The 26,719-nt window shown below is 40.9% G+C and overlaps 10 protein-coding genes across 10 annotated transcripts; 6 read left to right on the plus strand and 4 right to left on the minus strand.

The window, feature by feature from the left end:
- Positions 1 to 194: 194 nt before the first annotated feature.
- TEM1 (Ras GTPase tem1) lies at positions 195 to 1,139 on the plus strand (the record flags this gene model as incomplete). The annotated part of the gene is made up of 5 exons (XM_064824038.1): positions 195 to 310; positions 369 to 379; positions 454 to 578; positions 684 to 754; positions 818 to 1,139. The coding sequence occupies 5 exons, from the start codon at positions 195 to 197 to the stop codon at positions 1,137 to 1,139; spliced, it is 645 nt and encodes a 214-aa protein (XP_064676974.1).
- A 99-nt stretch (positions 1,140 to 1,238) lies between these two features.
- Positions 1,239 to 2,023, minus strand: ATC70_004739 (uncharacterized protein; the record flags this gene model as incomplete). The annotated part of the gene is made up of 4 exons (XM_064824039.1): positions 1,239 to 1,442; positions 1,496 to 1,579; positions 1,643 to 1,958; positions 2,010 to 2,023. 4 exons carry the CDS (start codon positions 2,021 to 2,023, stop codon positions 1,239 to 1,241), a joined length of 618 nt encoding a protein of 205 aa, XP_064676975.1.
- Positions 2,024 to 2,583: 560 nt separating this feature from the next.
- ATC70_004740 (uncharacterized protein) lies at positions 2,584 to 5,206 on the plus strand (the record flags this gene model as incomplete). The annotated part of the gene is made up of 14 exons (XM_064824040.1): positions 2,584 to 2,783; positions 2,839 to 2,926; positions 2,983 to 3,117; positions 3,178 to 3,301; positions 3,362 to 3,467; positions 3,530 to 3,679; positions 3,729 to 3,982; positions 4,041 to 4,195; positions 4,256 to 4,444; positions 4,504 to 4,636; positions 4,697 to 4,739; positions 4,809 to 4,862; positions 4,910 to 5,001; positions 5,079 to 5,206. 14 exons carry the CDS (start codon positions 2,584 to 2,586, stop codon positions 5,204 to 5,206), a joined length of 1,851 nt encoding a protein of 616 aa, XP_064676976.1.
- Positions 5,207 to 5,855: 649 nt separating this feature from the next.
- Positions 5,856 to 6,903, plus strand: ATC70_004741 (uncharacterized protein; the record flags this gene model as incomplete). The annotated part of the gene is made up of 3 exons (XM_064824041.1): positions 5,856 to 5,969; positions 6,037 to 6,787; positions 6,860 to 6,903. The coding sequence occupies 3 exons, from the start codon at positions 5,856 to 5,858 to the stop codon at positions 6,901 to 6,903; spliced, it is 909 nt and encodes a 302-aa protein (XP_064676977.1).
- A 4,982-nt stretch (positions 6,904 to 11,885) lies between these two features.
- On the plus strand, positions 11,886 to 14,721 carry ATC70_004742 (uncharacterized protein; the record flags this gene model as incomplete). The annotated part of the gene is made up of 9 exons (XM_064824042.1): positions 11,886 to 11,979; positions 12,045 to 12,132; positions 12,191 to 12,324; positions 12,380 to 12,671; positions 12,731 to 12,811; positions 12,869 to 13,924; positions 13,978 to 14,115; positions 14,169 to 14,564; positions 14,622 to 14,721. The coding sequence occupies 9 exons, from the start codon at positions 11,886 to 11,888 to the stop codon at positions 14,719 to 14,721; spliced, it is 2,379 nt and encodes a 792-aa protein (XP_064676978.1).
- A 358-nt stretch (positions 14,722 to 15,079) lies between these two features.
- On the minus strand, positions 15,080 to 16,334 carry MOB2_2 (Maintenance of ploidy protein mob2; the record flags this gene model as incomplete). The annotated part of the gene is made up of 5 exons (XM_064824043.1): positions 15,080 to 15,121; positions 15,177 to 15,692; positions 15,750 to 15,845; positions 15,926 to 16,077; positions 16,136 to 16,334. 5 exons carry the CDS (start codon positions 16,332 to 16,334, stop codon positions 15,080 to 15,082), a joined length of 1,005 nt encoding a protein of 334 aa, XP_064676979.1.
- A 536-nt stretch (positions 16,335 to 16,870) lies between these two features.
- BCK1_2 (mitogen-activated protein kinase kinase kinase) lies at positions 16,871 to 18,403 on the plus strand (the record flags this gene model as incomplete). The annotated part of the gene is made up of 3 exons (XM_064824044.1): positions 16,871 to 17,103; positions 17,166 to 17,280; positions 17,342 to 18,403. The coding sequence occupies 3 exons, from the start codon at positions 16,871 to 16,873 to the stop codon at positions 18,401 to 18,403; spliced, it is 1,410 nt and encodes a 469-aa protein (XP_064676980.1).
- Positions 18,404 to 18,779: 376 nt separating this feature from the next.
- Positions 18,780 to 21,266, plus strand: ATC70_004745 (Plasma membrane ATPase; the record flags this gene model as incomplete). The annotated part of the gene is made up of 8 exons (XM_064824045.1): positions 18,780 to 18,813; positions 18,884 to 19,084; positions 19,138 to 19,202; positions 19,252 to 19,508; positions 19,562 to 19,879; positions 19,944 to 20,130; positions 20,188 to 20,366; positions 20,423 to 21,266. The coding sequence occupies 8 exons, from the start codon at positions 18,780 to 18,782 to the stop codon at positions 21,264 to 21,266; spliced, it is 2,085 nt and encodes a 694-aa protein (XP_064676981.1).
- A 58-nt stretch (positions 21,267 to 21,324) lies between these two features.
- ATC70_004746 (uncharacterized protein) lies at positions 21,325 to 23,680 on the minus strand (the record flags this gene model as incomplete). Its single annotated transcript, XM_064824046.1, has 6 exons — positions 21,325 to 22,325; positions 22,380 to 22,531; positions 22,591 to 23,057; positions 23,119 to 23,223; positions 23,282 to 23,350; positions 23,450 to 23,680. 6 exons carry the CDS (start codon positions 23,678 to 23,680, stop codon positions 21,325 to 21,327), a joined length of 2,025 nt encoding a protein of 674 aa, XP_064676982.1.
- A 181-nt stretch (positions 23,681 to 23,861) lies between these two features.
- ATC70_004747 (uncharacterized protein) lies at positions 23,862 to 24,990 on the minus strand (the record flags this gene model as incomplete). Its single annotated transcript, XM_064824047.1, has 5 exons — positions 23,862 to 24,002; positions 24,059 to 24,184; positions 24,237 to 24,288; positions 24,357 to 24,879; positions 24,942 to 24,990. The coding sequence occupies 5 exons, from the start codon at positions 24,988 to 24,990 to the stop codon at positions 23,862 to 23,864; spliced, it is 891 nt and encodes a 296-aa protein (XP_064676983.1).
- Positions 24,991 to 26,719: the final 1,729 nt, after the last annotated feature.

The following is a 26,719-nucleotide window of genomic DNA, read 5'->3' on the forward strand; positions in this document are numbered from 1 at the left end:
TTCGAAACTCAGGAAAGGTGCTAGTTGTTCTCGCGAAAATCAGGAACCCTCAATTCTCTAATGTCACTCTTTTTTTCTTTTTTGGCGGGGGAATCACATTAGATCCAGTGGTATATAAAAGGTTGAGATTCATCTTGAATCTCACAACTCTTCAACTCTTTCTCTCTTCTACTATCCTTAAACCATCTGTTAAAATGAAGGCTGCTATCATTACATCCCTCCTTTTCGTCGCTGCTGTTGTTGCCCAAACAACTGCTCCATTCTACTTGACAAGCCCTATTGTTGGCACCACTTACAAGGCTGGTAGCACGTAAGTCTTTGCTATAGTTCGATAAACCTACAGAAAGATTAATTTTCATATTACATAGTGTTACCATTAGTAAGTTTTTCGCTTTATTTTTGCAATTGCAATTCATGAGGATAGACAATTGACCATTTGTTTGCATTGAATAGCTTGGACCAACGGCGTTGATGAGTCTGCCCAAGTCTCTCTTCTTACTGGTACCAATGCTGCTACTATGCATCCCACTGGTGATACTTTCACTATCAAGGGCTCTGATGGAGAGTATAACTGGAAGGTACAGAGAGAAAGAGATAGAAAAGAAAAACGTGCACATTGACTATATCAAGTCGATTCAATGTTACAGCAAGTCGGATTTACTAACTGAAATTTGTTCTATCAGGTACCTTCTGATCTCCCTCAAAATGCTACCTTCTCATTCAAGATTGATTACACTGATTCCAAGGGCGTTGCGTAAGTAATAACTTAGTAACACATTCAATTTTAAATTACTAAATCTTCATATTCCCATTGTAGTGGCTCTACCTACTCTAGTGGTTTCACCATTACTGGTACCACCGGTGATGTTGTTTCTCAATCGTTTGTCTCCTCGATTGCCACTGCCGTTTCCTCTGCCGCCTCTTCCGCTGTTCCTTCTGCCAGCTCATCTGCCATTACCAGCTCCTCTATCCGACCTTCATCCACTTCTTCCGTCCCTCAAACTAGCAGCGCCGCCACTACCTCTGCCACTGTCTCTGCTTCCACCACTCCTCAAGCTCCTTCCGCTGCTAGTGGATTCAAGGCACCTACTGTTGCTATCTGTGCCATTGTCATAATTGCTTCAGCTCTCTTTTTTTAAAAACGTAATAATTTAATAAACTATATCATATTTATTATACTTTAACCAGACATGTAAAGGCATGCAGGTTGTGGGCGGGTGGGGGGTATATGTATCCATCTAGAATAGACCATCATTTCTAAACAGTTGCATGTATTGATAGCTTGTATGAGCAGTTGTAAATTCGTTGTTACTGAGACCAACTTGTTCGTAGTTATATTCGTATTCACAGGATAGTTGTGCTGTTGGAGGTACGATGGATTCGACAAATTCTTGGAACAGTCTGCTGGCATTATTCGGTGTAGTACATGGATGATAGTCAATCTATGGCTATATGAGTAATTGATGCTGTATAACGCTTGATTTCACGATTGTACCTCTAGCAGTAATCCTTTGTATGTAGATCCCAGTAGAATATTGGCAACTCTCAGTGTAAAATCGCCAATTTCGTAGCTTGTACCCTATTAGCATAAATTGAGTCTCACGCGCACTCTTTCTTTTGCACAATCTGCGTTTTCACTTACCTCGATCGTAACGCTTTGTCTCAACTGCCATAGATTCTTCAGACGTGAAAGAATTATCTCCATTTCTTTTTCTGCTTCTACCACTACGCTACCATCGACCATACAGTATACATGACCTGGCTGTTGTGCAAGCGACACCTGGTAGAGCAACTTGCTGTCTTTGAGTGCTATTTGTCTGCTGTTTTGGTTGTTGTCGCGAAATACTTTGAAAGAAAGTGACCAAGGACCAGTATTCTTACCATGCAACGTCTTGGTGACATGTTCGGCAATGAAGGTGAAATCACGCATGCCTGTAGCATTCTTCCATCGAACAAGACTGAATATATGTTGGTAATTATCCTAATGCTGAAACGCATTGTATACTTACCAAGTGACGCCCATTTGTAGTTTACAGTTGGTGTTTCAAGAAGTAAATGTGCCATCCATTGGAGAGCCTCTATTTTAATAGATGAGCTTTTAAGCTCAAGCGGTGGCTTAGCGTACGTAATGCATGGATCAAAGGATAAATCATTCGTATACCATAGATAAAGGGAATCTTATGAGGATTCCAATGCAGACATAATCATACGTGTATTTGGGTATTGGATTGATCATGTGAAGGCATCAAATCAATGTCAGAATTATCAGCCTTTACCGAGGTTTTGTGATCTGTGGGTGGTCAATGGAAATGAGACAGGTCATGTTGGCTCTAGGCTTGGAGAGCCTTCATCTGGGCATTACAGGTAGTGCAAATCTCGACCTGAAGGTTACTGCCTCATCTCTCGTGTTTGCCACTCTGCGCTGAAGTGATACATCAAACTCAAGGCAACATCTTGTCAGAAAGCTGTGTCGCATCAAAGAGCCTTCAAACCCAGTGACAAACAAAACGGGGCAATGTTTTATAAAAGAAAAAAAAAAGTTTATTTCTTCAAAGGGCTTTCTTCTTGTTAATATCAATCAACATGGGAAACTTACTTTCAAGAAGCTCCAGCGAAGACAAGGGTAGAAAGCGTGCTTTAGATTCTGACGACTCATCTAGTAGTCTTAAAAAAAGAAGCCGCTTTGATCAAGAGCCCACAGTCGTTGTAAAGGAAAGCGATGTTGGCATTGTTGCTTATGTCAACCCACACTTGAAGGGCTTTCATAGTATCTTGAAATACAGGTAATTGATACTTGGTGTGCTCGTGGTTCATTGCACTCACTCGATCTGTTGCCAGAGCTGAAGATTTCCTAGTAAATGAAGTGGACATGGAAAAGAATATTGTACACCTTACTTCTCTTGCACCACCCAATACCAAGACCAAGGTAAACAAATTGCTGTCGAATCATTTAAATTGCCAGGCAACTCAACATTGATATAGGAGGTTTTGTATGATTACTATCCCTCTGATGTGTTTGACAAGGCAGTAGGCGAGATTCTGAGCAATGATTTTGCTCAACAGTTCCGTCAATTCCTCAATCATCCCGAAGACGAAGCTGCCGTCCTCACAGTCGAAGTAATTTGCAGAAACTTGCCTACCCAACACAAGGAAGATTAATCGGTTATGTTACCATAGACAAACAAAGATCAGCGCGTGGAGTTTTACCAGCTCATTGAGACACATTTAGAGACAAAGGTCAATTGCCGTGGTAAAGATGGAAAGCTCGTTCTCAGATGGCCCTCAGCAGTGCACAATGATGGTATACAATGACAGCTGTAGAGCATTTGACAGCGATTTAACATGGAATTGCTAATTGTAGAATTCATTGATTGGAAAGCGCTCGGTGGTGAATATTTGCAAGTCAACATGTACAAGTCTGGCATTGACACTATGAATGCTATCAACATCATCTCTAGCAAGACCTTGTAAGCCATTAAAGCAAATGTACAGGCACGTTTTTCTGATGTTTTTTTTTTTTTTGCTACAGGGTTCATGCAAAACATTTTGGCTACGCCGGTACAAAAGATGCCCGTGCCATCACCACACAAACACTCACACTGAAAAGCGTCAAGCCTGGCCGCATCATCATGGCCCAGGAAGAATTGATACAAAGCGGTATTTATCTTGGCGATTTCAAGTGAGTGCAAATCATGCGCTTTGGTGTAGCTGTCTAACGCTCTGATTAGATTTGTTCCCAAAGGCTTGACACTTGGAGATTTGGGAGGAAACCATTTTACAATTGTGCTCAGAGATGTGCAAGGTGCCAATGAGGCTGATTTGAAATTGTCATTGCAGTCTTTACAAAGCAATGGCTATTTGAATTACTTTGGCATGCAGAGATTTGGTACTAGCACTGTGCTGACACACACTGTTGGTTGTGCTATCATGAAGAAGGAATATGAAAAGGCATCTGATTTGATCTTGGACCCTCGCGAGGGAGGTAATCAGCATACAAGATCATGGTTGCAACTGTCACTAATCACTTGCTCAATTGCTAGATCGCGAAGAATACCACATTGCCAGAACATTGTGGAAAGACACTCACGATGCTGCAGCTGTATATGCCATCTTCCCCAAGAGAGGCTTTGCCGAACGCAAATTGCTTAGTTTTTACAGCAGAAATCCCGGACAGCATGCAAAGGCCATCAAAGCAGTAAGACGCTGATATACTGATTCATGCAATTAATGTTTCTCACGCCCAAGAGTCTTGTAGTTGCCCAAAAACATGCTTTCCTTGTACTCACATGCGTACCAATCCTACATCTGGAATCGTGTCGTTTCTGAGCGGGCAAGGCTTTTTGGCACGGATAAGCCTATGGTAGGCGATATCGTGATGGTGGATAATACAAAGCAAAACGAAGGCCGATCGGATAACAATACTGGTAGACGCAGCTTTGCCAATGTAAGTTTAATGTGCCGCATAGGATAATACGTAGTATGTTGATTATACTTTCATTCAAGCGTCAAGTGCCCAAGATTCTGACTGCAGACGACGTACAAAACTACTCTATTACGGATGTAGTTTACCCCTTGCCTGGAAAGAAGTCTGTGTATCCTGATAATGAAATCAAGGAACTTTACAAAAAATTTATGGGTAATATTTAAGAATTATCTTTCAATTGACACAATACTCATACGATTTATTTCAACACAGCCGAAGATGGTATTTCCATGGAAAAGAGAGACAATCATTTCGAGTAAAGTTGCCATATTCAACACAATCTAAGTGTTTCTGTGTACTGAATCTTAACGGTATTACCTTATAGTGGGTTGAATGGCGATTATAGAACCATGCTCTCCAAGCCAGAGCAGATGAGCTGGTAAGTCATTGAGCTTGGCGGATACAATGTCAATTAACATGTAGCAGGTCTTTCATTAGATACAATGATCCCAACGAAAAGCTCTGCAATACAGATGTGGATAGACTCGAAAACAAGGACGAGCCTGTTGGCATTGCTGGTAAATATCAAGCCCACCTACAAAACTCTAATATTTCTGGTATTAACGATTCCCACCCTTTTACTATATACGTACAGATGGGCAATATTTAGCTTTAAGAGTGGAATTCACTCTTGGTACAAGTCAATACGCAACAATGGCATTGAGAGAAATCATGAGAGCAGAGACTTCTTCGCAAGCACAGGCTACTATTTTCCATAACTAATATAGCCCGTATATTGAATATAGCACTATGATAGACAAATTAAAATTTAATCAATGGCTTTTTGAGCACATTCAGTGAATCCCGTAATTTGAGTGTTCCCCGCATCATCAAATGTCTACTCCTCCCCCCGCAATTTGTGTTCATGATTGTCCTTGCATAAGCAAAAATTCAATCCAATACCCGCTACCTTGCTGTTTGTTGGGATGGAGCAAGTGAATTGAGTGTTAATTGCGCTGATAAGTGCACAGGGACATGTTGGATAGATAAGATATCAAATATACTCTGATACACACAAGATAGCATATGCACATCATATCAAATGATAAATGTTTAAGCAGTGAAATTATACTTTCATTTAACAGAAAAAAGAATCACGCCACTAATAAAAGAATGGAAATCCATCAAAAAGCTGAAAACTTCATTTCTCACGAATGATTGGGAAGTTGTATATCGAAAGAAAAATACCAATCATTAGACTAAAATCTACAAGTCCTTACTGGAGTTGAATCATGGCAAATATACCAGTATAATCGCACAGATTGTGTTACACTTATATTGAAGAAATTCATATAAAAAGGATCTATCTTTTTCGAAATCATCCTTTTTTTCTTCTTCTATATCTTAAATACTATCAATTTATATTCCAACAATGTCTGCCAACAACGCCAACGTTTACCTCAAGAAAGCCCGCTACGGTAAGGACCTCGTCCGCCTTATGAGAGTCTACAGGGAGGGTAGCGTTCAACACTGTACCGAACTCACTGTAAGTTTATTGCAATCATCTTGACATTGCTTGACATGGGATCTCATTCTGCTGTTTCGACTTGTAGGTCAGACTTTTGTTGGAAGGTGATATCGAGACCTCTTACACCAAGGCCGATAACTCTGTTGTTGTCACCACCGACACCTGCAAGAACACTGTCAACATCGTGGCCAAGCGTAGCCAAAACGTCGATAACATTGAAGTCTTTGGTCAAGAAATCACTGAACATGTCTTGAAGCAATATCCCCACATCTCTGGTGCTTTCGTTGACATCATCAAGCACAAGTGGACTCGTCTTATTGTTGATGGTAAGCCCCACAACCACTCTTTCGTCCGTGATGGTGAGGATATCCAAACCACCAGTGTTCACCATTATCGTGCTGGTAACGAAGTCCGCATTACCTCTGGTCTTGACAAGCTCCTCGTCCTCAAGACTACCGGCTCTGCTTTCCACGGTTTCTACACTGATGAATACACCACTTTGGTTCCTGTTTGGGATCGTATCTTCTCTACTGCTGTTGACTGTAAGTGGACTTTTGTCTCCAAGTCTCCTTCCACTCTCCGCAATGTTGATTTCAAGGCCATCCATGCTGGTGTCAAGCAAATCACTTGTGATACCTTTGCCAAGGATGACTCTGCTTCCGTCCAAGCTACTCTCTACCTCATGCAACAGCAAATCTTGGCTAAGTTCCCCGCTGTTGCTGAAGTCTCTTATGCTTTGCCCAACAAGCATTACGTTGGTGTCGACATGAGCAAGTTCAACATTGACAATGCCGGTAAGAACATGGAAGTTTACCACCCTCAAGCTGATCCTTCCGGTAAGTGTTTATAATGGGATGTTGAGTGAATTGGAAAGAAACTGATTCCATTCATTTTTTTTTTTTGAATAGGCCTCATTACTGCCACTGCTGCCCGCAAGGAATCCAAGTTGTAAATTGCTACAACTGCCTAAAAAAGGAAAAACAAGATTTTATGTCGATGATCCTACTTTTCTCTTTATGTTTGATATTTTCCCCCCCTCAAAAATTGACGAAATACCTACGACTTTATCCTATTTTCATTTTCATTTTCTAGCGTTTCTTCTATTACAGTATGATTTGGTAACTGGGTTATCAAAGAGCACTGCATTGGGATTGACAGCTTGATCTTAATTATTAAATGCGATATGTTATTGTATATATACATATTCTCGAAAAAATCATTTGAAAATAAAAAGCTTTATTTTTTATACATTCAAGCAATTTGATCTCAACTTCCTACATATATACTTTTGTTTATAGTGGTATATTTGTAACCCTAAAAGCCAAACGATCAAGTTACGCAAATGAACAAATGCCTATATATTAAACTTTACACTACACATGTGTCATCCAACGAGTTCGCTGTGTTCAAGATGTAGATGAGTGTCTAGATCCAAAGCTCACCGAAATAAGTGGCAATTTTACTTTACTTCTGCTTTGCTGTATCTGAGAAGGTACACTAATCTCATCCAACAGCATCCTTTAGCCCACCATGGCTGAGCTACCAACCTGGAAAGAATCTTGGCCATTCAAGCGTAGTTTAATCCATCAGATGTTACAGAAATCTGGGAGAGCGCGAAGATATCAGGATTTTTTGAAACTGCAGTAATTGGATCATTATTGTGCCTTGCTACATACAATGGGTGTCTTTGTGTGTGGGTAACATCCACAGATTGCCCACTTAAAGGCTCTGATTCAGACATTTATAGCAAATGTCACTTGTCATCACATGATACAGATTGCTTGAAATGTTCAGCGAGCGAGAGATGTGTTTAAATCAATGATTAATCTTCTTTGTCGCTTCGTCAAAGTAACTGAACAATTTTCGTGCTAGCAAGACACTATACTACGTCAGATTGCAGGTATTTAGTCTTATACAATGGCATCATCTCATTGAGTTACCCGTGAAATAAGTCGCAGACATATCTTTGATTTAGTGTGTTTCTGAATGTGACTTGAGAGAGGTTTCGATCAGCTATAAATTGACAGCTCCATTTGTCCCAAATGTCATTTTCTTTACATATTTTTCAAAGGAATGTCTCCTCATAAGATTTCATCTGATAAAATTCTCAAGATGATATACTTAACATGATGCTCCAAAATCAAACTTTTTACTTGTATCTGTTGTTTGCGAGGCTAAATTATCACAATCCTTGTAGACGTTGTAAGAAAAGTCGCACATGTTCAATCTTTATTTAGTAATCACTAGTTTGAGCTCTAAGAATCGATAAAATCAAATGAAAATCAATAGCCACGAGACGCTCCATTTCTAAATAGTAATATCTTGTAAAAGCGGCTCATGACAGGCCATCATGCATTGTAAGATAAGAATAAAGATGTTTAAGAGATGGCATGTAGTAGCAATTTCATCAATCTGAGATTGCACTGCTTGTTGTACTTGAAATTGCCTTACAGCAGACGATTGCCTGGTAAAATCTTGATAAGTCGTTAGTTTCGTAGTATTATATAACTAACCGATCTATTTCGCTACGCTTGATGTCGGCGACGCCCTGTGGGCTCTCGCCAAAGACATTTTAAATCAGATATTATAACATTTTGGCATATCAAGTAGACTTTAAACAACCAATTATTATTTAGTAAAAGAAAGGCTATATCAGAGCCAGGAGGAGAAGGTATCTACCTTAGCATCCTTTTTGCTTACACTGATGTTAAACGGAGCCTATTATTGAGACGATGTAAAAGAAAATTCGAGTTTTGTGCAGCATTTGTACACCACAATCTCCATTTTCTGATAGTAGATTTGTCATACCATTCGCTACTGCTGATGCTCTTAAGATGGCGCATAAAACTGTTCATGCGCAAATACAGGACTAGTGTAAGATCTACAGCGACGTTTTTGGGATATTGCCATTGTAAAAGACACCCTTATGAGGAAAAACCCACCAGAAAAAGTATTTGGGCTAATCAATTGTTTTTCAATTCTATGATCCCCATTCAATCAGTATCGTAATCATAATTGTCATCATCAGAAAGGCATTTAGGTCGGCCAGCAGCAATGCCGCCGCCAAAATAGATTTAAGCTCAGTTTATTTTTTTTCTGTTCAAGATTGGACAAATTCTGTCTTTTTCCGACTTGATCAAGCTCTTTTTCGAAATTCGACTATATAAATTGTGATGATCATCCGATGCTTCCTAATACAGTCCCTGGTGGTAGGGCGAAGTGGTAGAACTCCCGTATGCCAACGGGAGGATCCCCGGTTCAAATCCTGGTGAACGCAAGTTGTCTGAATTTTTGACGTAGTACTGATGTCCTCGTTTGGTGTTTTGTATTCTTATCCATTCTCTATTTTTGACGATTTCCGCAAGATTGCATTGGCTCTAGGTTTCGCACCTTATTAGTAGTAGATTTCTTTCCCAACTTAGTTCAAAATTTCTTATTCCCCTTCATTGCAGACATTGGGTCCACCAACAGTCTTTTCTATCCCTCAGTATGACATTTAAAGGACTTTAAATAAAAACCTGGAGCTCGACTCCCCTACAAAAAAAAAAAAAAAAAATGCTTCCTAATACACTCTTGGGGTACTTTTCAAGGCGCTTCCAATGATGCCAAGTAAAACGGATGTTTTGAGTGAACATAATGAGCAATTTCAAAAAGTATGAAGTAAGGTTTTTGGCCAAAATGTCGAAATTTTGCATATGAAAACCTGATAAAAGTGGTTTCAGACGTTGCTTTGGATCGAGAGAAATATTTTGGTTCAATATATACCATAGTAAAAGTCTTTATTTTCAAGGTGAAAAATGCGATCGTTTGATTTTTGATGAAAACCGTGAGGTACCCCTCATGGTTTTTGGTCGGTTTTTGGACATGTTTTTTTTTGGGCCAAAAAGTTGAGCAAAGGTGTCAGGAAGTTACTACTACTCGAGTACAATTGTTTGGTGTCATTCCGGCGGCTCAGAAAGGCCCATATGTCAAGATAGGAAGGCTTGAAAGCTGTCAACTTGTTATATTTTTGCGGTATAGCTTTTATTTACACAGCATGAATCACATCTTTGGTAGCTGTAGTTTTCTGGAAGGTCAGCTGTGCAGCCTGTGCAATTTCCAATTCGAATAGGAGGTATATTGATTTCGGTAAAGCTAAATTATGCAGATTTTGATGCGTTATGCTGTTGGTAAGCTTGATAATAATAAAAATGAAAAACCAAATTTACTGCTTGAATACTATGGTTCTGCACATTTGCTTCGCTACGGAAAACCCCTCTTTATTAAGGTTAATGTTACCAAATGTTACCTTGAAGCTACAAATCACTCTATCCACAGCCAAATAGCAGGCAAGATATTACTTGGATTGAATGCGTTATGTTCTCGAGAGATAGAATTCTGATCGCTGATTAGCTACGGCGATGTTTTTTTCGTAGTTTTCTAGTATGCTATTAAAAGATAATCAAACTTATGAAATATAACCAAATTGACAGCTTTCAAGCCTTCCTATCTTGACATATGGGCCTTTCTGAGCCGCCGGAATGACACCAAACAATTGTACTCGAGTAGTAGTAACTTCCTGACACCTTTGCTCAACTTTTTGGCCCAAAAAAAAACATGTCCAAAAACCGACCAAAAACCATGAGGGGTACCTCACGGTTTTCATCAAAAATCAAACGATCGCATTTTTCACCTTGAAAATAAAGACTTTTACTATGGTATATATTGAACCAAAATATTTCTCTCGATCCAAAGCAACGTCTGAAACCACTTTTATCAGGTTTTCATATGCAAAATTTCGACATTTTGGCCAAAAACCTTACTTCATACTTTTTGAAATTGCTCATTATGTTCACTCAAAACATCCGTTTTACTTGGCATCATTGGAAGCGCCTTGAAAAGTACCCCAAGAGTGTATTAGGAAGCATCGGATGATCATCACAATTTATATAGTCGAATTTCGAAAAAGAGCTTGATCAAGTCGGAAAAAGACAGAATTTGTCCAATCTTGAACAGAAAAAAAATAAACTGAGCTTAAATCTATTTTGGCGGCGGCATTGCTGCTGGCCGACCTAAATGCCTTTCTGATGATGACAATTATGATTACGATACTGATTAAATGGGGATCATAGAATTGAAAAACAATTGATTAGCCCAAATACTTTCTTTTGCTTTTGCTGGGCATTTTTATATCTGAAAACACCAGTCAACCTGGTTCACCACCAAAATGTATGTAATCGCAACTTCCCATTCATGATTTGCAGCATTTCAAAATGGCATATAGGCAGTATACATATCATTAATTCGTTTAAAAGAGACAATTGCTACTGGCTGAAAAGCTATTTCGGTATGTGTCGAGGTATTTTCCATTGGGCTCCAATCTCATTTGAGGGTTGAGTCAATTGTGGGCATTATCGTTGATATAATTTCAGGCTTGTCGTTTTTTTTCTTCACTCAGGATTTCATGAGCATGCTTGTAAACACATTCTTATGGTCTGGATTGGCCAAAATGACACGTTATTGATAGTACTTGAATATGTGGTATGATATATCATGTCATTGGCATTCTCCTGGGTGATCGCTGGGAATAGTTCTTTGATCGAAAACCACATTTGAAAGCGGATGGTTTCTGTAATACTTGCAACCATATCCCATCATTCTGTAGTATTAAGCGTGGACATTGGTATGGAATATTTCTTGGTCGAAAATTGCAATGTGCTCTCAAACCAATGTTCTTTTACAAGACTAGGTCTTTGGCTTTAATTGACATGGTGACAGATGTATGGCCATTCAAGCATGTATTGAGGGATCTCAATCGCTGTGTGATTATAGCTGACGCATCCACTATTCTATTGTCCGCATTGTAATTCCTCTAAAAAAAGGCTTTTCTTGATTGCTTTTTATATATTTTTTTTTCTCTTGTACAACAACATATTAACAGGCTTTTGATCAACCATGCCAAGCTCAACAAGGACTGTTCGACTTACAGTCATTGCTGCTGATGGTCTTGTTAAGAAGGATCTCTTCTTCAAAATGCCTGACCCATTTGGTAATATACTGCATTTTCAATCGTCATTCGTAGCTCATCTTTTGACATCTTTCTCTTGCAAATAGCTGTAGTAACTGTGGATGGTGAACAGACCCACACAACAACCGTAATGAAAAAGACACTGAACCCTTATTGGAATGAGAGCTTTGACTTGTGAGTATACAGTGCTGCTTAGTATCTACCTTTGCTAATTTTGAGCGCACACAAATAGACAAGTCAACAACTCCAGTGTGATTGCAGTTCAAGTGTTTGATCAAAAGAAGTTCAAAAAGAAGGATCAAGGATTTCTAGGTGTGATAAATGTGCAAGTGTCGAGCGTATTTGACCTTGATGTTGGTGGCGATGGTAATATTCATGATCAATTTATTTGCATCTGCTGTTACTAAGCATGTCAATGTAGAAATGTTGACACTTGACTTGAAGAAATCAAACAACCATGACACTATTCAAGGGAAACTCATTTTGAACATATCAACCAACGTCAATGCTCCCATCAGAAATGGTACCAATACCCTGGTATCGACTTCTCGCAGCTCTGTTGCCCGTAATGCCTCTAGTCATTCAATCGAAACCAATTCGCAACCACAAGCACAGACGTCAATTCCAACTACTGCTCCACCATCACATACGCCTGCAACCGCCACTTCATCTTCCACGGACGACGATGCCAGAAACAGTGATTTGCCGGAAGGGTAAGAAATAGTATCAGCTGTCCCTAGAGGCTATTGTCTAACAAAGTCTCTATTTACAGATGGGAAAGAAGAGTTGATCATTTAGGCAGACCATACTACGTTGACCACAACAATAGAACAACCACATGGAAGCGACCTTCGTAAAGTATCCATTTGATGTAGCTCAGTACTCTTTATTAATGCTTGTTCTCCATTAGAGCCAGAACTGCTCAAGACCAACAAAATCAGACCGAATTGGAGAGACGCAGACACAATGCTCGAGGTTTACCCGAAGAAAGGTCCAGCGCAAACAACAGCACTACCTCTCTTGCAGAGACAAATCGCCAATCACAATCCCATGTCGCTGCGGCTACAGCTGCATCTGCCGCAGCTACGACTCCCCCAGCGAATAGCAATCCAGGTGGTGTTGTTGGCGTTCAAAATAACATGACAACAGCTGGATCTGGCCCATTACCACCAGGTTGGGAAATGCGCACGAATCCCGAAGGCCGTCCTTATTTTGTCGATCATAATACTCGTACTACAACTTGGGTAGATCCTAGACGTCAACAGTATATCAATACGATTGGCCCCGGATCTAATCTGCAAGTGCAGGTGCAACCTGTATCCCAACTGGGCCCATTACCTTCGGGCTGGGAGATGCGTTTGACAAGTACCGGCAGAGTTTATTTCGTAGACCATAATACCAAGACGACCACATGGGATGACCCACGATTGCCCAGTAGTCTGGATCAGAACGTGCCTCAGTACAAGAGAGATTTCCGCCGCAAGTTGATCTACTTCCGTTCTCAGCCTGCTCTGCGCCCTGTGCCTGGTCAATGCCATATCAAGGTGAGACGTGATCATATCTTTGAAGATGCTTATGCCGAGGTGATGAGACAAGTGCCCGCTGATCTCAAGAAACGACTCATGATCAAGTTTGAGGGAGAAGATGGTTTGGACTACGGTGGTCTTTCGAGAGAATTCTTCTTCTTGCTGTCTCACGAGATGTTCAACCCGTTCTATTGTTTGTTTGAGTACTCTGCTCATGACAACTACACACTCCAAATCAACCCTCACTCTGGTATCAATCCCGAGCATTTGAACTACTTCAGATTCATTGGTCGTGTGGTCGGTTTGGCCATCTTTCATCGTCGTTTCTTGGACGCCTTCTTCATTGTGTCGCTATATCGTATGATCTTGAACAAGAAGGTGCTTGTTGCCAACATGGAAAGTGTAGATGCTGAATTTTACCGCAGTCTAATGTGGATTCTGTAAGTTTTTCATTGATTGTGACCCGGAACCAAACACTGACCAAGATTTCCAGTGACAATGACATTACGGATGTCCTTGATTTGACGTTCTCTGTAGACGACGATCGTTTCGGTGAAATGGTCACTGTTGATCTGAAGAACGGTGGACGAGACATTGAAGTGACAGAAGAAAACAAGAAGGAATATGTCGAGTAAGTGTATTCGAGATGTATGCTAGATGTAGGAGCTAACATGCCATCTGCAGTTTGGTCACTGAATGGCGTATTTCTAAGCGTGTTGAAGAGCAATTTAAAGCTTTCAAAGAAGGCTTCAATCAGCTGATCCCTCAAGATCTCATCAATGTGTTTGATGAACGTGAATTGGAACTGCTCATTGGTGGCATTGCAGAAATCGATGTAGATGACTGGAAAAAGCACACTGATTACAGAGGATATACCGAGCAGGATGATGTTATCCAATGGTTCTGGCAGTGTATTCGTACCTGGGATAGTGAAAAGAAGTCTAGATTACTGCAATTCACCACTGGCACCTCTCGTATTCCAGTCAATGGTTTCAAAGATCTTCAAGGAAGCGATGGTCCCAGACGATTCACCATTGAAAAAGCAGGCGAGGTGACTCAGTTACCTAAAGCACATACATGGTAATTATTAAGACAAGTCTGTTTCATGTAACCCTTATAAACTGACGCATTTAATAGCTTCAATCGTATTGACATGCCACCATACAAGACGTACGAATCCCTTGTTGCCAAACTGACAATGGCTGTAGAGGAAACTGTTGGTTTCGGCCAGGAGTAAACCATCATTTCACTATAGACTTTTTTCTTTTTCATTTCAATTTCACAGCACAATGCAACATTCATTTCAAGTATTTTTTTTATCCCCCTTTTTATTGATTTCATCCCTTCAAAGCTCATTCATATTATTGTTCTACTAATAAAAGCACAGTGAAAAACTTATTTCTGTATGTATATTGTTTATTAGGAATAAAAAAAAAGAAAAGAGTAATACGCTTTTAAAGGCTTTTTTGATTTTGGTTTTGTACACAAATAGAAAGATGGAAAGTAAGAGTGGGAGAAAGAGAGAAATGGGACAATATATAAAAACACACCAAGCATTTATAGAAAAAATGATACAGGAATGATTAAAATCTAATCTAAGCGGACAACATGATACCAACACCAAACTTGCTTTGGCCCTGTTCAAATGAATTAGTAACTTTGCTATAAAACACAACATGCTGAACTACTTACCTTCATATGATCTAAATCACCACTGATGAGGAAAGAGAAGCCAGGAGCCATCTTTTCTTCTAAAACAGCAGAAACTCTACCGGTAGTATCGATTTGACCTCTGAAAGTAGCTTGTCTAAAGTCAAATTTACCACCAACAGTAGCAACAGCCTCTCTACGACCACCTTGAACCATCAAATTGAGTTCGACACCAAAATCAACCTTCTCGTTAATGCGTTGATAATAACTGGCTTGTATCGCGCCAACGCCTTGGAATTGTGCAGTAGCAATATAATCGTTGCCTGTATATTTACCAACAAGAGACATGGCTGTTTCCTCCATGTCAGGAGTAGGACGTTGCAAGACAATCTCAGATCCAACAACCAAACGTTGAGAGACAGATTGAAGGTAAGAGGCCATGTAGAGGCCAGTCAACTCCAAAGGATTGGGGTTCATGGTCTTGAATGTCATGGAGTAATCTGATCCGTTGACTTCTTGTTCAACTTGAAGCATGGAATGACCGGGCATGTTGGTGAGCTATTGTGATAGGTATTACTCTCTTGTCGTCTAGCAATGTGTCATCCTCTAAATTACCTGTGCGACGACCTTGGTAACAGAGTAAGGAGACCAGGCATGTCTGAATACGCCGTTGAGGTTGGTGTCGTTATCCATAGTACCTTGCAACATGGTCTATGGAAGCAAGGAAATGTCAAAATCCAGTCTTATGGGAATACACATTTCGCACAGCAATCAGCCTATAAATCACTTACTCTTTCAGTCATGTAACCAGACATGAAGTTGTACATGGGAGGCATAACTTGAGAGCCTAAAGAGAATTGATGTTGAACGTGAAAGTTACCGGAAAGTTCTTTGACAATGTTGGCTTGAGCACCATCAAAAAGGTAATTGGTGGTGAAGACCTCTGCAAAGCCCGAGATGTGTTAATACTTGGCAGATAAAATCACCCATTTACCATTTACCTTTGGTAACTTCGCCATGAAGTCTTTCGAACTTTCCAGGGCTAGGCAAGTTAAGGCGTCCTTTTTGGTAGGTAAACCAAGTGGGCCATTGAAGAGGGTTCCAAGGAGAACCAGCAGGCTTTTGGTCCTTGAGGCCAAAGGAGCCAGAGAGAGGAGAAAACATTCTGGGTGATACTGGGGATGTCTCGGGTGTAGCCATGGTTGATTATACGAGCTTTATTTCTTGTTTTTGAAAGGAAATATAGGAAGAAAAGAGAAATTTTCAATGTAGATGGTACCCTACACCAAGTTTTTTTTTTTTTTTCTATTTTTCTGAAATAGCCGCTCCTCGACTATTTTTTTTTTTTTCAACGCTAAACTCGACCACACCCCAGACTCAGGCGAGGTCAAAGAAGTAAGGGAATGAAGGGCTAAATGTGACTAGTTAAACATCATACCCTGACAAGATGTTGATGGTTTCTCATGGAATCTATCATGCTTGGTCTCTAGAAAAACTTCCATATGAGCTCTCGAATCATTTGATACGATACATCTGTCAGGTGTGTCTCCACAGCAACCATAACTGTCAAATATGTAGCTTTTATAAAGTGACATCATGTTGCTATAGAGATGTTCAACATTGATCTGGCTTTCAACGCTCTCGAGATGCGAAATGGTGGACGGAACCCAGCAAAAGCGAAAATAAGATCCTTGACATCTTACCCCTTACCTTTCATATTGCTTGCCGAAATAAACATGAATCGTTTCAACATACCACAACTTATACAGAAAGTCAATTACTCAACAACGAAACCAATCTTACTTAACAAAACCATCAAGACATTGCTCAGTGAGGATAGCGCCAATGTAGCTGTCCGAGGCTGGATTCGTTCTGTGCGCAAACAAAAGCAAGTTAGCTTTGCTACTATCAATGATGGCTCCAACTTGAAAGGCATTCAAGCAATTCTTAGCGGCGAAGATGCAGAAAAGTAAGAGATGTCCTTTGTATTGACAAGATAAATGCATTGAACATTTGAGGAAACCAATATAGATTGTCAACTGGTGCCTGTGTCGAATTGCATGGTTCATTAATACCTAGTCCCGGCAAGGAACAAAGCAAAGAACTAAAAGTAGATAGCATTAAAGTGCTGGGCGAATGCGATTCGGTACGTAATATATCTCAGTGATCATATGCGATATATGAAGAGGTGACTGACTACAGAACAGACGTATCCATTGCAAAAGAAGCGTCATTCTACAGAGTTTCTAAGAAGCATTGGACATTTGAGAATGCGTGGCAATACAGGAAGTGCAGTTCTCAGAGTTAGAAATGCTGCCAGCGAGGGGCTCCGAGATTTCTTTAGAGATCAAGAATTCATATTGACAAACACACCCATTTTGACATCGCATGATTGTGAAGGGGGCGGAGAAGTTTTCAAGGTCTCTCCCATCGATACAACAGATCCAGTGGAATTCTTCAAAAAGCCAGTGTATCTAACAGTATCTGGACAATTACATGCAGAGATCACAGCTTCAGCCATGTCTCGTGTCTACACATTTGGACCCGTGTTTAGAGCAGAGGAATCATTGACATCCCGTCATTTGTCTGAATTTTGGATGTTGGAAGCGGAAATGGCCTTTATCGATGAATTAGCACCCTTACTTGATGTGACAGAGGGCAGTGTACAACAAACCACGCGTCATGTACTGGATACCTGTAGCGAGGATCTCGAGTTTTTCAATCAATGGGTCGACAAGTCATTATTAGAGCGATTACACAAAAGTGTTGACAAACCATTTGCAAGAATGACATACACAGAGGCCATCGACGTGTTGCAAAAGGTGCAAGATAAGGAGAAGAACAAGTTCAAGTTTCCTACGACGTGGGGATCCAGTCTTCAATCAGAGCATGAGCGTTATTTAGCATCAGAATACTGTGGCCAACCTGTCTTTGTTACTGACTATCCCTCAGAACTGAAGCCTTTCTACATGAGAGCCAATTCAGACGGAAAGACGGTGGGATGCTTTGATTTGTTACTGCCTGGCATTGGAGAACTTGTTGGGGGTTCTATGCGTGAAGAACGATATCAGATCTTGGAACAAAAGATGAAGGATGCTAAAATGAACATGGAGGATTATCAATGGTACCTTGATTTACGTAAATACGGCAGCGCTCCTCATGGTGGTTACGGTATTGGCTTCGAGCGTTTGTTACTGTGGCTCACTGGTTTAGAAAATGTTCGTGAAGTCATCCCAATGCCTAGATGGGTTGGCAACTGCAAATATTAGACTATATTTCATGTAATATATAAATTATCTGTTGAACTCGATGTCTTGTCTTGCTAGAGCAGTTTCTAATAACTGGCTTTCTAACATTTGTGCTTCAAGTTGCTGTTGTGGGGAGATTTTTACCTGAAATGGCATCTATTACTAAAGTTTGGTATCAAGCATTATTTTGGTGATGAGATTTCTGAAATGACGAGATAATTTCAACAAGATGAAAAGAATAAGCGAACATCAAACTGTAGCATTTAGTGTCAGAGGCTATAGCACATTGTGGTTACCATTGTGGTGATTCCTTGTACCCCACCGTCACGAAAGTCGTATAAAAAGCGCATTTTGCATCAGATAACTTTGCCTTTTTATACTTTGATAGAACAAGCAAATGTCATTTTGGAAGCCTGGAGCTGTTGCCCCTGGTAAGGATGAATGGAAAATGACACAATCTGGCTCATTCAATTAACAACGTACAATGCAATCATGCCACAGGCAGCACATTAGATAGAGACACAGAGAACGAAACAGGCGAAGCAGTTGTCGCTCACGCAGAAAAGCAATATCGCCACTTGACACTTACTCAACAACGAGAGCGACTGCCCGTTTTCAAATTGAGAAGAGAGCTGTTATACCTATTAGAAAAGTATCAAACTGTCATCGTTGTAGGTCAAACGGGTAGCGGAAAGACAACACGTACGTCAAAATGCTCACTTTATCGAGTCTATTATTTATGCAATGTTCTCTAGAAATTCCTCAATATCTAATGGAATCAGGATGGGCAAGTAAAGGAAAGCAAATTGCCTGTACTCAGGTATGATATATGCCGTAAATCAACTACTTGAATCTCACAGCCATTGTAGCCTCGTCGAATTGCAGCAACGTCAGTGGCACAAAGAGTAGCAGAGGAAATGAATTGCAGTGTTGGAGCCGAAGTGGGATACTTGATTCGATTCGATGATCAAACGAGCGACAGAACCAAGATCAAGTACATGACAGACGGTATGCTGTTTCGTGAGACCATGGTAGATCCTCTCTTGACCAAATACTCTGTCATTATGGTGGATGAAGCGCACGAAAGAAGCTTGTACACTGACATACTGATTGGTGTCATTAAAAAGTGAGTTGTGTTGTGTTAGAATGACAGGGATACTCAACGATATCTTTTTGCAGAATTCAGAAAAAGAGACCAGAGTTGCGAGTGATTATATCTTCTGCCACCATGGATGCAGAACAGTTTTATGGGTTCTTCAACACAAACACTACTCGAAATCCATCAAAGGACACTGCTACTATCATCTCTTTGGAAGGAAGAATGTTCCCCGTCGACATCTTGTACGTTGACAGGCCTGTGGTGGATTACGTCGAAAAGTGTATACAAACTGTGTTTGATATCCACATGAAGGAACCAGCAGGCGACATCTTGATATTCATGACAGGCAGAGAAGAGATTGACAAGGTCGTTTCCGAAGTGTACGAGAGAGGACAGACGTGAGTTTTCAATGGCAAGGATTTTTATCAGAGTGCGTTTACTGATACACTGCTCAAACCATAGGTTACCAAAGAATAGCTTGTCTGTGATGCCTCTTCCTCTTTATGCTGGTCTTACTATTGAAGAGCAATTGCAAGTTTTTGAACCCACACCCAAGTACACTAGAAAAGTGATTGTATCGACAAATATTGCAGAAGCTTCAGTTACCTTAGAGGGTGTTGTATACGTTATAGATACCGGCTTTGTCAAGGTAAGTGGCATTCTTCAAAAGAGGGTTATTCAAAGTGTCTCATACCCGTTCCACCAGGTCCGTGCATACAACCCGAAAACCGGAATGGAGGCACTCGTTGTAACACCTATATCAAAAGCCTCTGCTTTACAGAGAGCTGGTCGTGCTGGCCGTGTCAAGCCTGGAAAAGCATTTCGACTATACACAGAAGAAACTTACAATACACTCAGAGACACAAGTATACCCGAAATTCAAAGGTAAGCAAAGGATATGGCCCTGTAAGACTGAAGACTCATTTGAATCACGTTTGTAGGAGCAATTTGGCACCTGTGATTTTACAATTAAAGGCTTTGGGTATTGATAATGTGCTTCGATTTGATTTCATCACCCCGCCGCCTGCGGAACTCATGACAAGGGCACTGGAACTGTTGTACTCCCTGAAAGCACTGGACGATGTTGGTCGATTGACTATTCCCTTGGGTTTGCAATTGGCCGAGTTTCCTGTAGATCCCATGCTGGGCAAGATACTGTTGTCGTCAAAAGAGTTTGGATGCAGTCATGAGATTGTCACCATTGCAGCCATGGTCTCTGTACAAAACATTTTCATTCAGCCTGCTAAAATACCTCGTGAAGTGATCCATGAAGCACGACGCAAATTCTGGGTAGAAGAAGGCGATAGTCTATCGTTAATCAATGTGTACAATGCATTCATCAACAAGGGCAACAAATCGGGCAAATGGTGCCATGACCGATTCCTCAACTTCAAGGCGTTATCCAGAGCAATGACGATTCGATTGCAGTTGATGAAGTACCTGAAGCGATTCGACATACCTCTGGTGAGTGCCACTGCCAAATATCCCAAAACTGCAGAAGGTAGACTGGCAGCTAGTCAAGATGTGAGGAAATGCATTACCAGCGGCTACTTTTCCCAGGCAGCGATTGCAGAGCCTGATGGCAGTGGTCGATTCAGAACAGTGCGAGATGGCGTGTTGCTGCAAATCCACCCCAACTCTGTCTTGTTCAACAGAAACCCCAAATGTGTTGTATTCCATGAAGTCGTGGAGACAACACAAGCCTACATGAGAGATCTGACAGTCATTGAACCAGAATGGCTAGCAGAACTAGCACCTCACTTTTACGAGTATAAAAAGGCTTAGTCTGTATGTACAAACGATTCTCTTTATTTCAATAATAAAGCTCTATTGATCTTTTATATTAATTCCATCTTCTTGGCTTCTTGTTTGAATCTCTTGGCTGTTGGAACTGCTGTTGTTGGTGATGATGTTGGTTTCCGCCACCACTGCCATTGCCACCACCGCTGAAAGGAGGAGGAGGTCGATATCCTGGCAGATTGTCTTGCTGGTGCTGTTGAGGATAAGGTCTCTTGTTCATATTGTTATTGCTGTTGTTCATCATTCTCGGTGGTTGCTGTTGCTGAAAGTCATTGTATCTGCCATTGTTGTTGTTATTATTCATCATGGGAGGAGGAGGTCTATATCCTTGTTGGTGCTGCGTATTGCGATCATTGGGGTTATGTCTTTGCTGCTGCTGTTGTTGCATGCCTCCTCTGCCAAATTGACGTGGATTGCCTCCTCTTTGTTGCTGCTGTTGTGGTCTGTATCCTCCATCAAATTGTTGCTGCTGGTGTTGCATGTGCTGCATTTGTTGAGGTGGAAGGGATTGATTCTGTCTCATCATGCCGCCCATCATGTCTTGATGTTGCTGAGGTGGAGGTCTGAATGGAGGAGGAGCATTGTTGCCAAAGTTACTGTTGGGTCTAAAGGGTGGAGGGCCATTGTTATCCATGATGGAAGGAGGACGAGGCATATTGGCTGGTCTGAAGGGCGGTGGCTCTACCTTGTTGTGAGGGCCCTGAGCGTTGTGAGGCCTAAAGGGAGGAGGCTCTGTGAATTGCTGTCTACCATAATCCTCGTTTTTGACAGTTGCTGGTTCTTCATCATGATGCTGACTCGAGTCAAACTTATCAGATGTCAATTCTCCTGGTCTAGGACGAGTCCAAAAACGAGTTGTGTGATCATTGGAGCCACTGACAAGTATGTGCCCAACAGGGTGCCAGTCTAATGACCAGATGTTGCTTTCGTGTGCTGTCTCTTGCTCACCTACAGGTTGATCTTGGCCGGTCATCCAGAACATCAATGCACCATCGGAACCACCAGTAGCTAGCAGTCTTTCATGTTGAGGATGCCATTTAGCAGCTAATTGACAAATCGGTTATTGATTGAAGTTGTCAAATAGGTATCGATACTTACAACAGATTTCCTTCTTGTGGCCTCTAAAGATCTGCAACTCTTTCATTGTTCTGATATCGTACACCTTGACCAGTTGATCTCTACCCGCAGTAACTAGCCAGTTGCCGTTTTGGTTCCATTCGAGAGCTAGTACCGTGTTTTTATGGCCATGTCTAGTGAGCACACGCAGGGTTAGTAACGTAAACACAGACTGCAATTGTGAGCAACTCACAGTGTTGTAATGTTCTTTGCAGTTTTAGGATCCCACAGTTTAATCAGATTATCTTTACTTCCAGAAGCTAGCAATGCTTTATAAGGATGCCAGTCGACACACTTGACATCCCAACCGTGACCTGTCAGCGTCTTTTCTTCAGTGCCCGTATTGAAATCCCAAATTTTGATCAATGAATCATCTGAGCAGGTGGCAAAACGAGTATCAGAAGGTGCAAAAGTAAGATCACGGATGGCTTCTTTATGGCCCTGGAACATTTTCAGATTACTCATGTTGGATTGCCAGTATTTGATGATACCACTGTGATCTCCGGTAATCATCCAGTTATCATTGTGAGACCAGTTCATGGCACGCACGGCTGAATCATGCGCCTGGAGGATAGTTTCAAAGTTGAACGTGAGTCCGTTCCATAGAGTGAATTCGCCACTGGAAGAGCCTGTAATCAATCGACGACCTTCGGGTGTCCACTACAGTACGGTACAGAAGCTTAGCTTTTTTTTTTTGCTAGTTTATTCCTAAGCGACTTACTCGAACTACATTGACAGGAAATCTGATCTTGTTGGTGGATGTGTGGATGAATTTAGTCGTTACAGCATTAATCGGGTTATCGAGGTAGGCAACAGGAGGAAGCATCTATCAAATCACCAATTCATCAGCCGTGCGCTAGTACTTACTAGTAAAACACACTTACATTAACGATAAAGTTGGGGTCAGGCCTTAAGTACCGCGAATCCCGTCTGTCTCGAATCCATACACGCTCCTACAAAAGCAAACCAGAAAACCAAGCAATCAATAAGGAAACATGAGCCAAATTTTTCAGAAATTCTCGTATTTTATTTAATAAGAAAACGAATCTAACCTGCATCCATCTAGCAACACTATGGTTATAATCGACTGTTCTTCTCTGAATAGCCTTTCTCATTCTTTTACCGTCGAAGATCATCTTTGAGAATGGTATATTGCCTCCTCCTCCTCCTCCGCCATCTTCTCTACCTGACATTCTCATGGGACGACGACCGCCTCCTCCTCCTCCTCCACCTGCTCCTCCAGAGTGATCGTCTTCCCATTTGTTGTGTGATGCCGTTTCCATTCTGATGTAATGGTTGTATTTGTAGTAATGTGTAATTAAAAAGTGAAAGAGAGGAAATGAAACTGGCCATTTGAAAAATTCGAAAGAAATGGCAGGTTTTATGGAGTCACACTGACTTGATTCTCAGCGTTCAAATGCTGCTACAGTTTATTGTCATGCGAGTGTAGCTATATGCTTTGGATTACTCCATTGGAGTGGAGGGTCTGGAATCAGCAGCAGTCAGGACGTTCTTGAGTTGCTTGACGCCACCTTGGAGGGACAAGTTTTCGGAACCGATCAATGAATGGTGGACATGTTCAATTGATTTAAAGTATTTTACAGTCTATACATCATACAATGTCAGCATGCTTCTACCTCTGGATTCAATGCATGACATACCTTGACATGGAGCTCCAATGTAGCATCTTCGTCACAGACAATCAAACCTTTGGGGTGCATTTGAATGGCGGATACTGTCCACATGTGGTTCACGCCTTCCTCGATACATTTAGCAAGTGCGATTGCCTGTGAGGCATGTCAGTCTCAAGATTGTTCGTCCATTAGATGGATGGCTTACCTTGTGTGCACCGGTAATAAGAATTACTACCTCACGGGCATCCATCACAGTACTGTCATGCAAGATTGTAAGATACACTGATCACAGCCGCTTACAGGCACACACCCAGATTCTACTTACGCTACACCAACTGTCAATGCAAGCTTGGGGACCTTGGCAATGTCGCCGTCAAAGAACCTAGCATTAGCAATGATGGTCTCGTAGGCCAATGTCTTTACACGTGTGCGAGATGTCAAGGAGGATCCAGGCTCGTTAAAGGCAATATGGCCATCTGGGCCAATACCACCTAGGAACAACTCAATGCCTCCCACACGAGTGATTTCAGCTTCAAATTTCTTGCACTCTTCATCTAAATCAGGTGCATTTCCATCCAAAATATGAACATTTTCTGGGCGGATATCGACATGCATAAACAAGTTTTTCCACATGAATGAATGGTATGATTCTGGATGATCTCGAGGCAACCCAACGTATTCATCCATATTAAAAGTAACGACATGCTCAAAGGTGACTTGGCCGGATTTATACAACTCGACTAATCGCTTGTAGACGCCAACTGGAGAAGATCCTGTAGGCAAACCCAGTACAAAGGGTCTGTCTGCATTCGGTTCAAATTGACGGATACGTTCCTTGATGTAGTTGGCTACACAGCTCCATTTAGACATGTGTGTCAAGAGTCTATGATCAAAGATGAGAAATACAAACCTACAAATTCAGATACTTCGTCGTAATCTTCACGAATTATCAGTCTCATTTAATATATATATATATATTTATATATATACGTGAATCAAAAGAAAACAGGGAAAAGAAACAAGCAAATGTTGAGGTAGAACTCAAAAACCTTTTTTTATGGCAAAAGTTTAGGGGTTTCTTTAGCCAATCACATAATCACGTTGGTTTGACAATGCTGGCGTGGTGTTATCATTCATCCTTTAGTATGCATATATCATCAATATTTGCGTCATTTTACAGTGTCATTCATCGATGGTATACATCAAGAGACGGCAGTATGGCTGGCCGCATAGAGAGTGCGCACATGGCAGCAATGTAGATCATGGGTGGCATCTCTTGTAGTATGTGCATGTGTTGGGGAAGACAACAAAAGTCAGATTTAGGGTTCATGTTTCGTATCCATTTGTTTGTATATAAACACAGCTAACGTCTAGAGTCAAAACATAAAACCACTTGATAGGCAGGGTCTCCTGTTGTGCTACTCATCATCATGAACAGAATCATTTGACAAATGCCGTCTCTTTCAGGATGCTTGTGTCATGTGAAGCTTGACATCTGTGAGTAATTAAATCATAGTGGGTCAAGATAATGCACTGTTGAAGAGATCACAACAAAAGCATAAGGCGAATAGTATCGTATACCAAAGATACTGTATTTGTCAATAGGCGAGATGTGACAAATGTATCAAAGAGACCTACAAGGACAAGCGATGAATAGCGTCAACCAGTTGAATGAGTTTTCCACATACAACACACAGCGTTCAGAGAGAAAGAGGAAATGAAAGCTGGGAACACCTAAGGCGCTTTATTTGTTTTTATTGAGACCATTTCCATCAAACACTTTTTGAGATATCTAAATGTTAATTTTGATCAGTTCCTGCTGGGTAGAATGAACTGACAAGTGATTGCATGGATTATACTGGTACCATTTGGATCTTTGACTATTGTTTCTGTGGGATTATCTATAATAATGAACTTTTTGTTGGATCACTGGAATAATAATTATACAGTACAATGCACTACACCTACTCGAAATGATAAGAGATGGTTACGCCTAGCAACTATCGGAAACAACCTCTTGCTATACACTTACATGGCAAAACACTGCAAAATTTGAGTGCATTTGAGCTGTGATTTCTCGTGTTAGAAGCTGTTTTAGACTGCCAGAGTAGCACCAAACCAATTCTCTGATCTAGCACTTGCTTGTTGCCACCTTCGCTCAGCTCTTATAGGATCTCAAAAACAGGGCCAAAAACCATGAGGGGTACCTCATGCTTTTCATCGAAAACCAAACGATCGCGTTTTTGACCGCAAAAATGAAGACTTTTACTATGGTATATATTGAATCAAAATGTTTCCCTCGATCCAAAGCAACTTCTGAAACCACTTTTATGAGATTCTCATATGCAAAATTTCGGCATTTTGGCCAATAACCCTATTTCAGTTTTTTTGGAATTGCTAATTAAGTTCAGTCAAAACATCTATTTTACTTGTCATCATTGGAAGCGCCTTGAAAAGTACTCCAAGGGTGTATTAAGAAGCATCTGACGATTATCACAATTTATATAGTCGAATGTTACAAAATAAATTAAAGAAGTCGAAAAAAGACAAAATTTGTCCAATCTTGAACAGAAAAAAAATAAACTGAGTTTCAATTGATTTTGGCGGCAGCGGCACTGCTGCTAGCTGACCTAAATGCCTTTCTATTGATGACAATGATGATTGCGATGTTGATTAAATGGGGATCAT

The sequence above is a fragment of the Mucor velutinosus genome (assembly GCF_035048745.1).
Source record: "Mucor velutinosus strain NIH1002 chromosome Unknown tig00001542, whole genome shotgun sequence".
Classification (NCBI taxonomy): domain Eukaryota; kingdom Fungi; phylum Mucoromycota; class Mucoromycetes; order Mucorales; family Mucoraceae; genus Mucor; species Mucor velutinosus.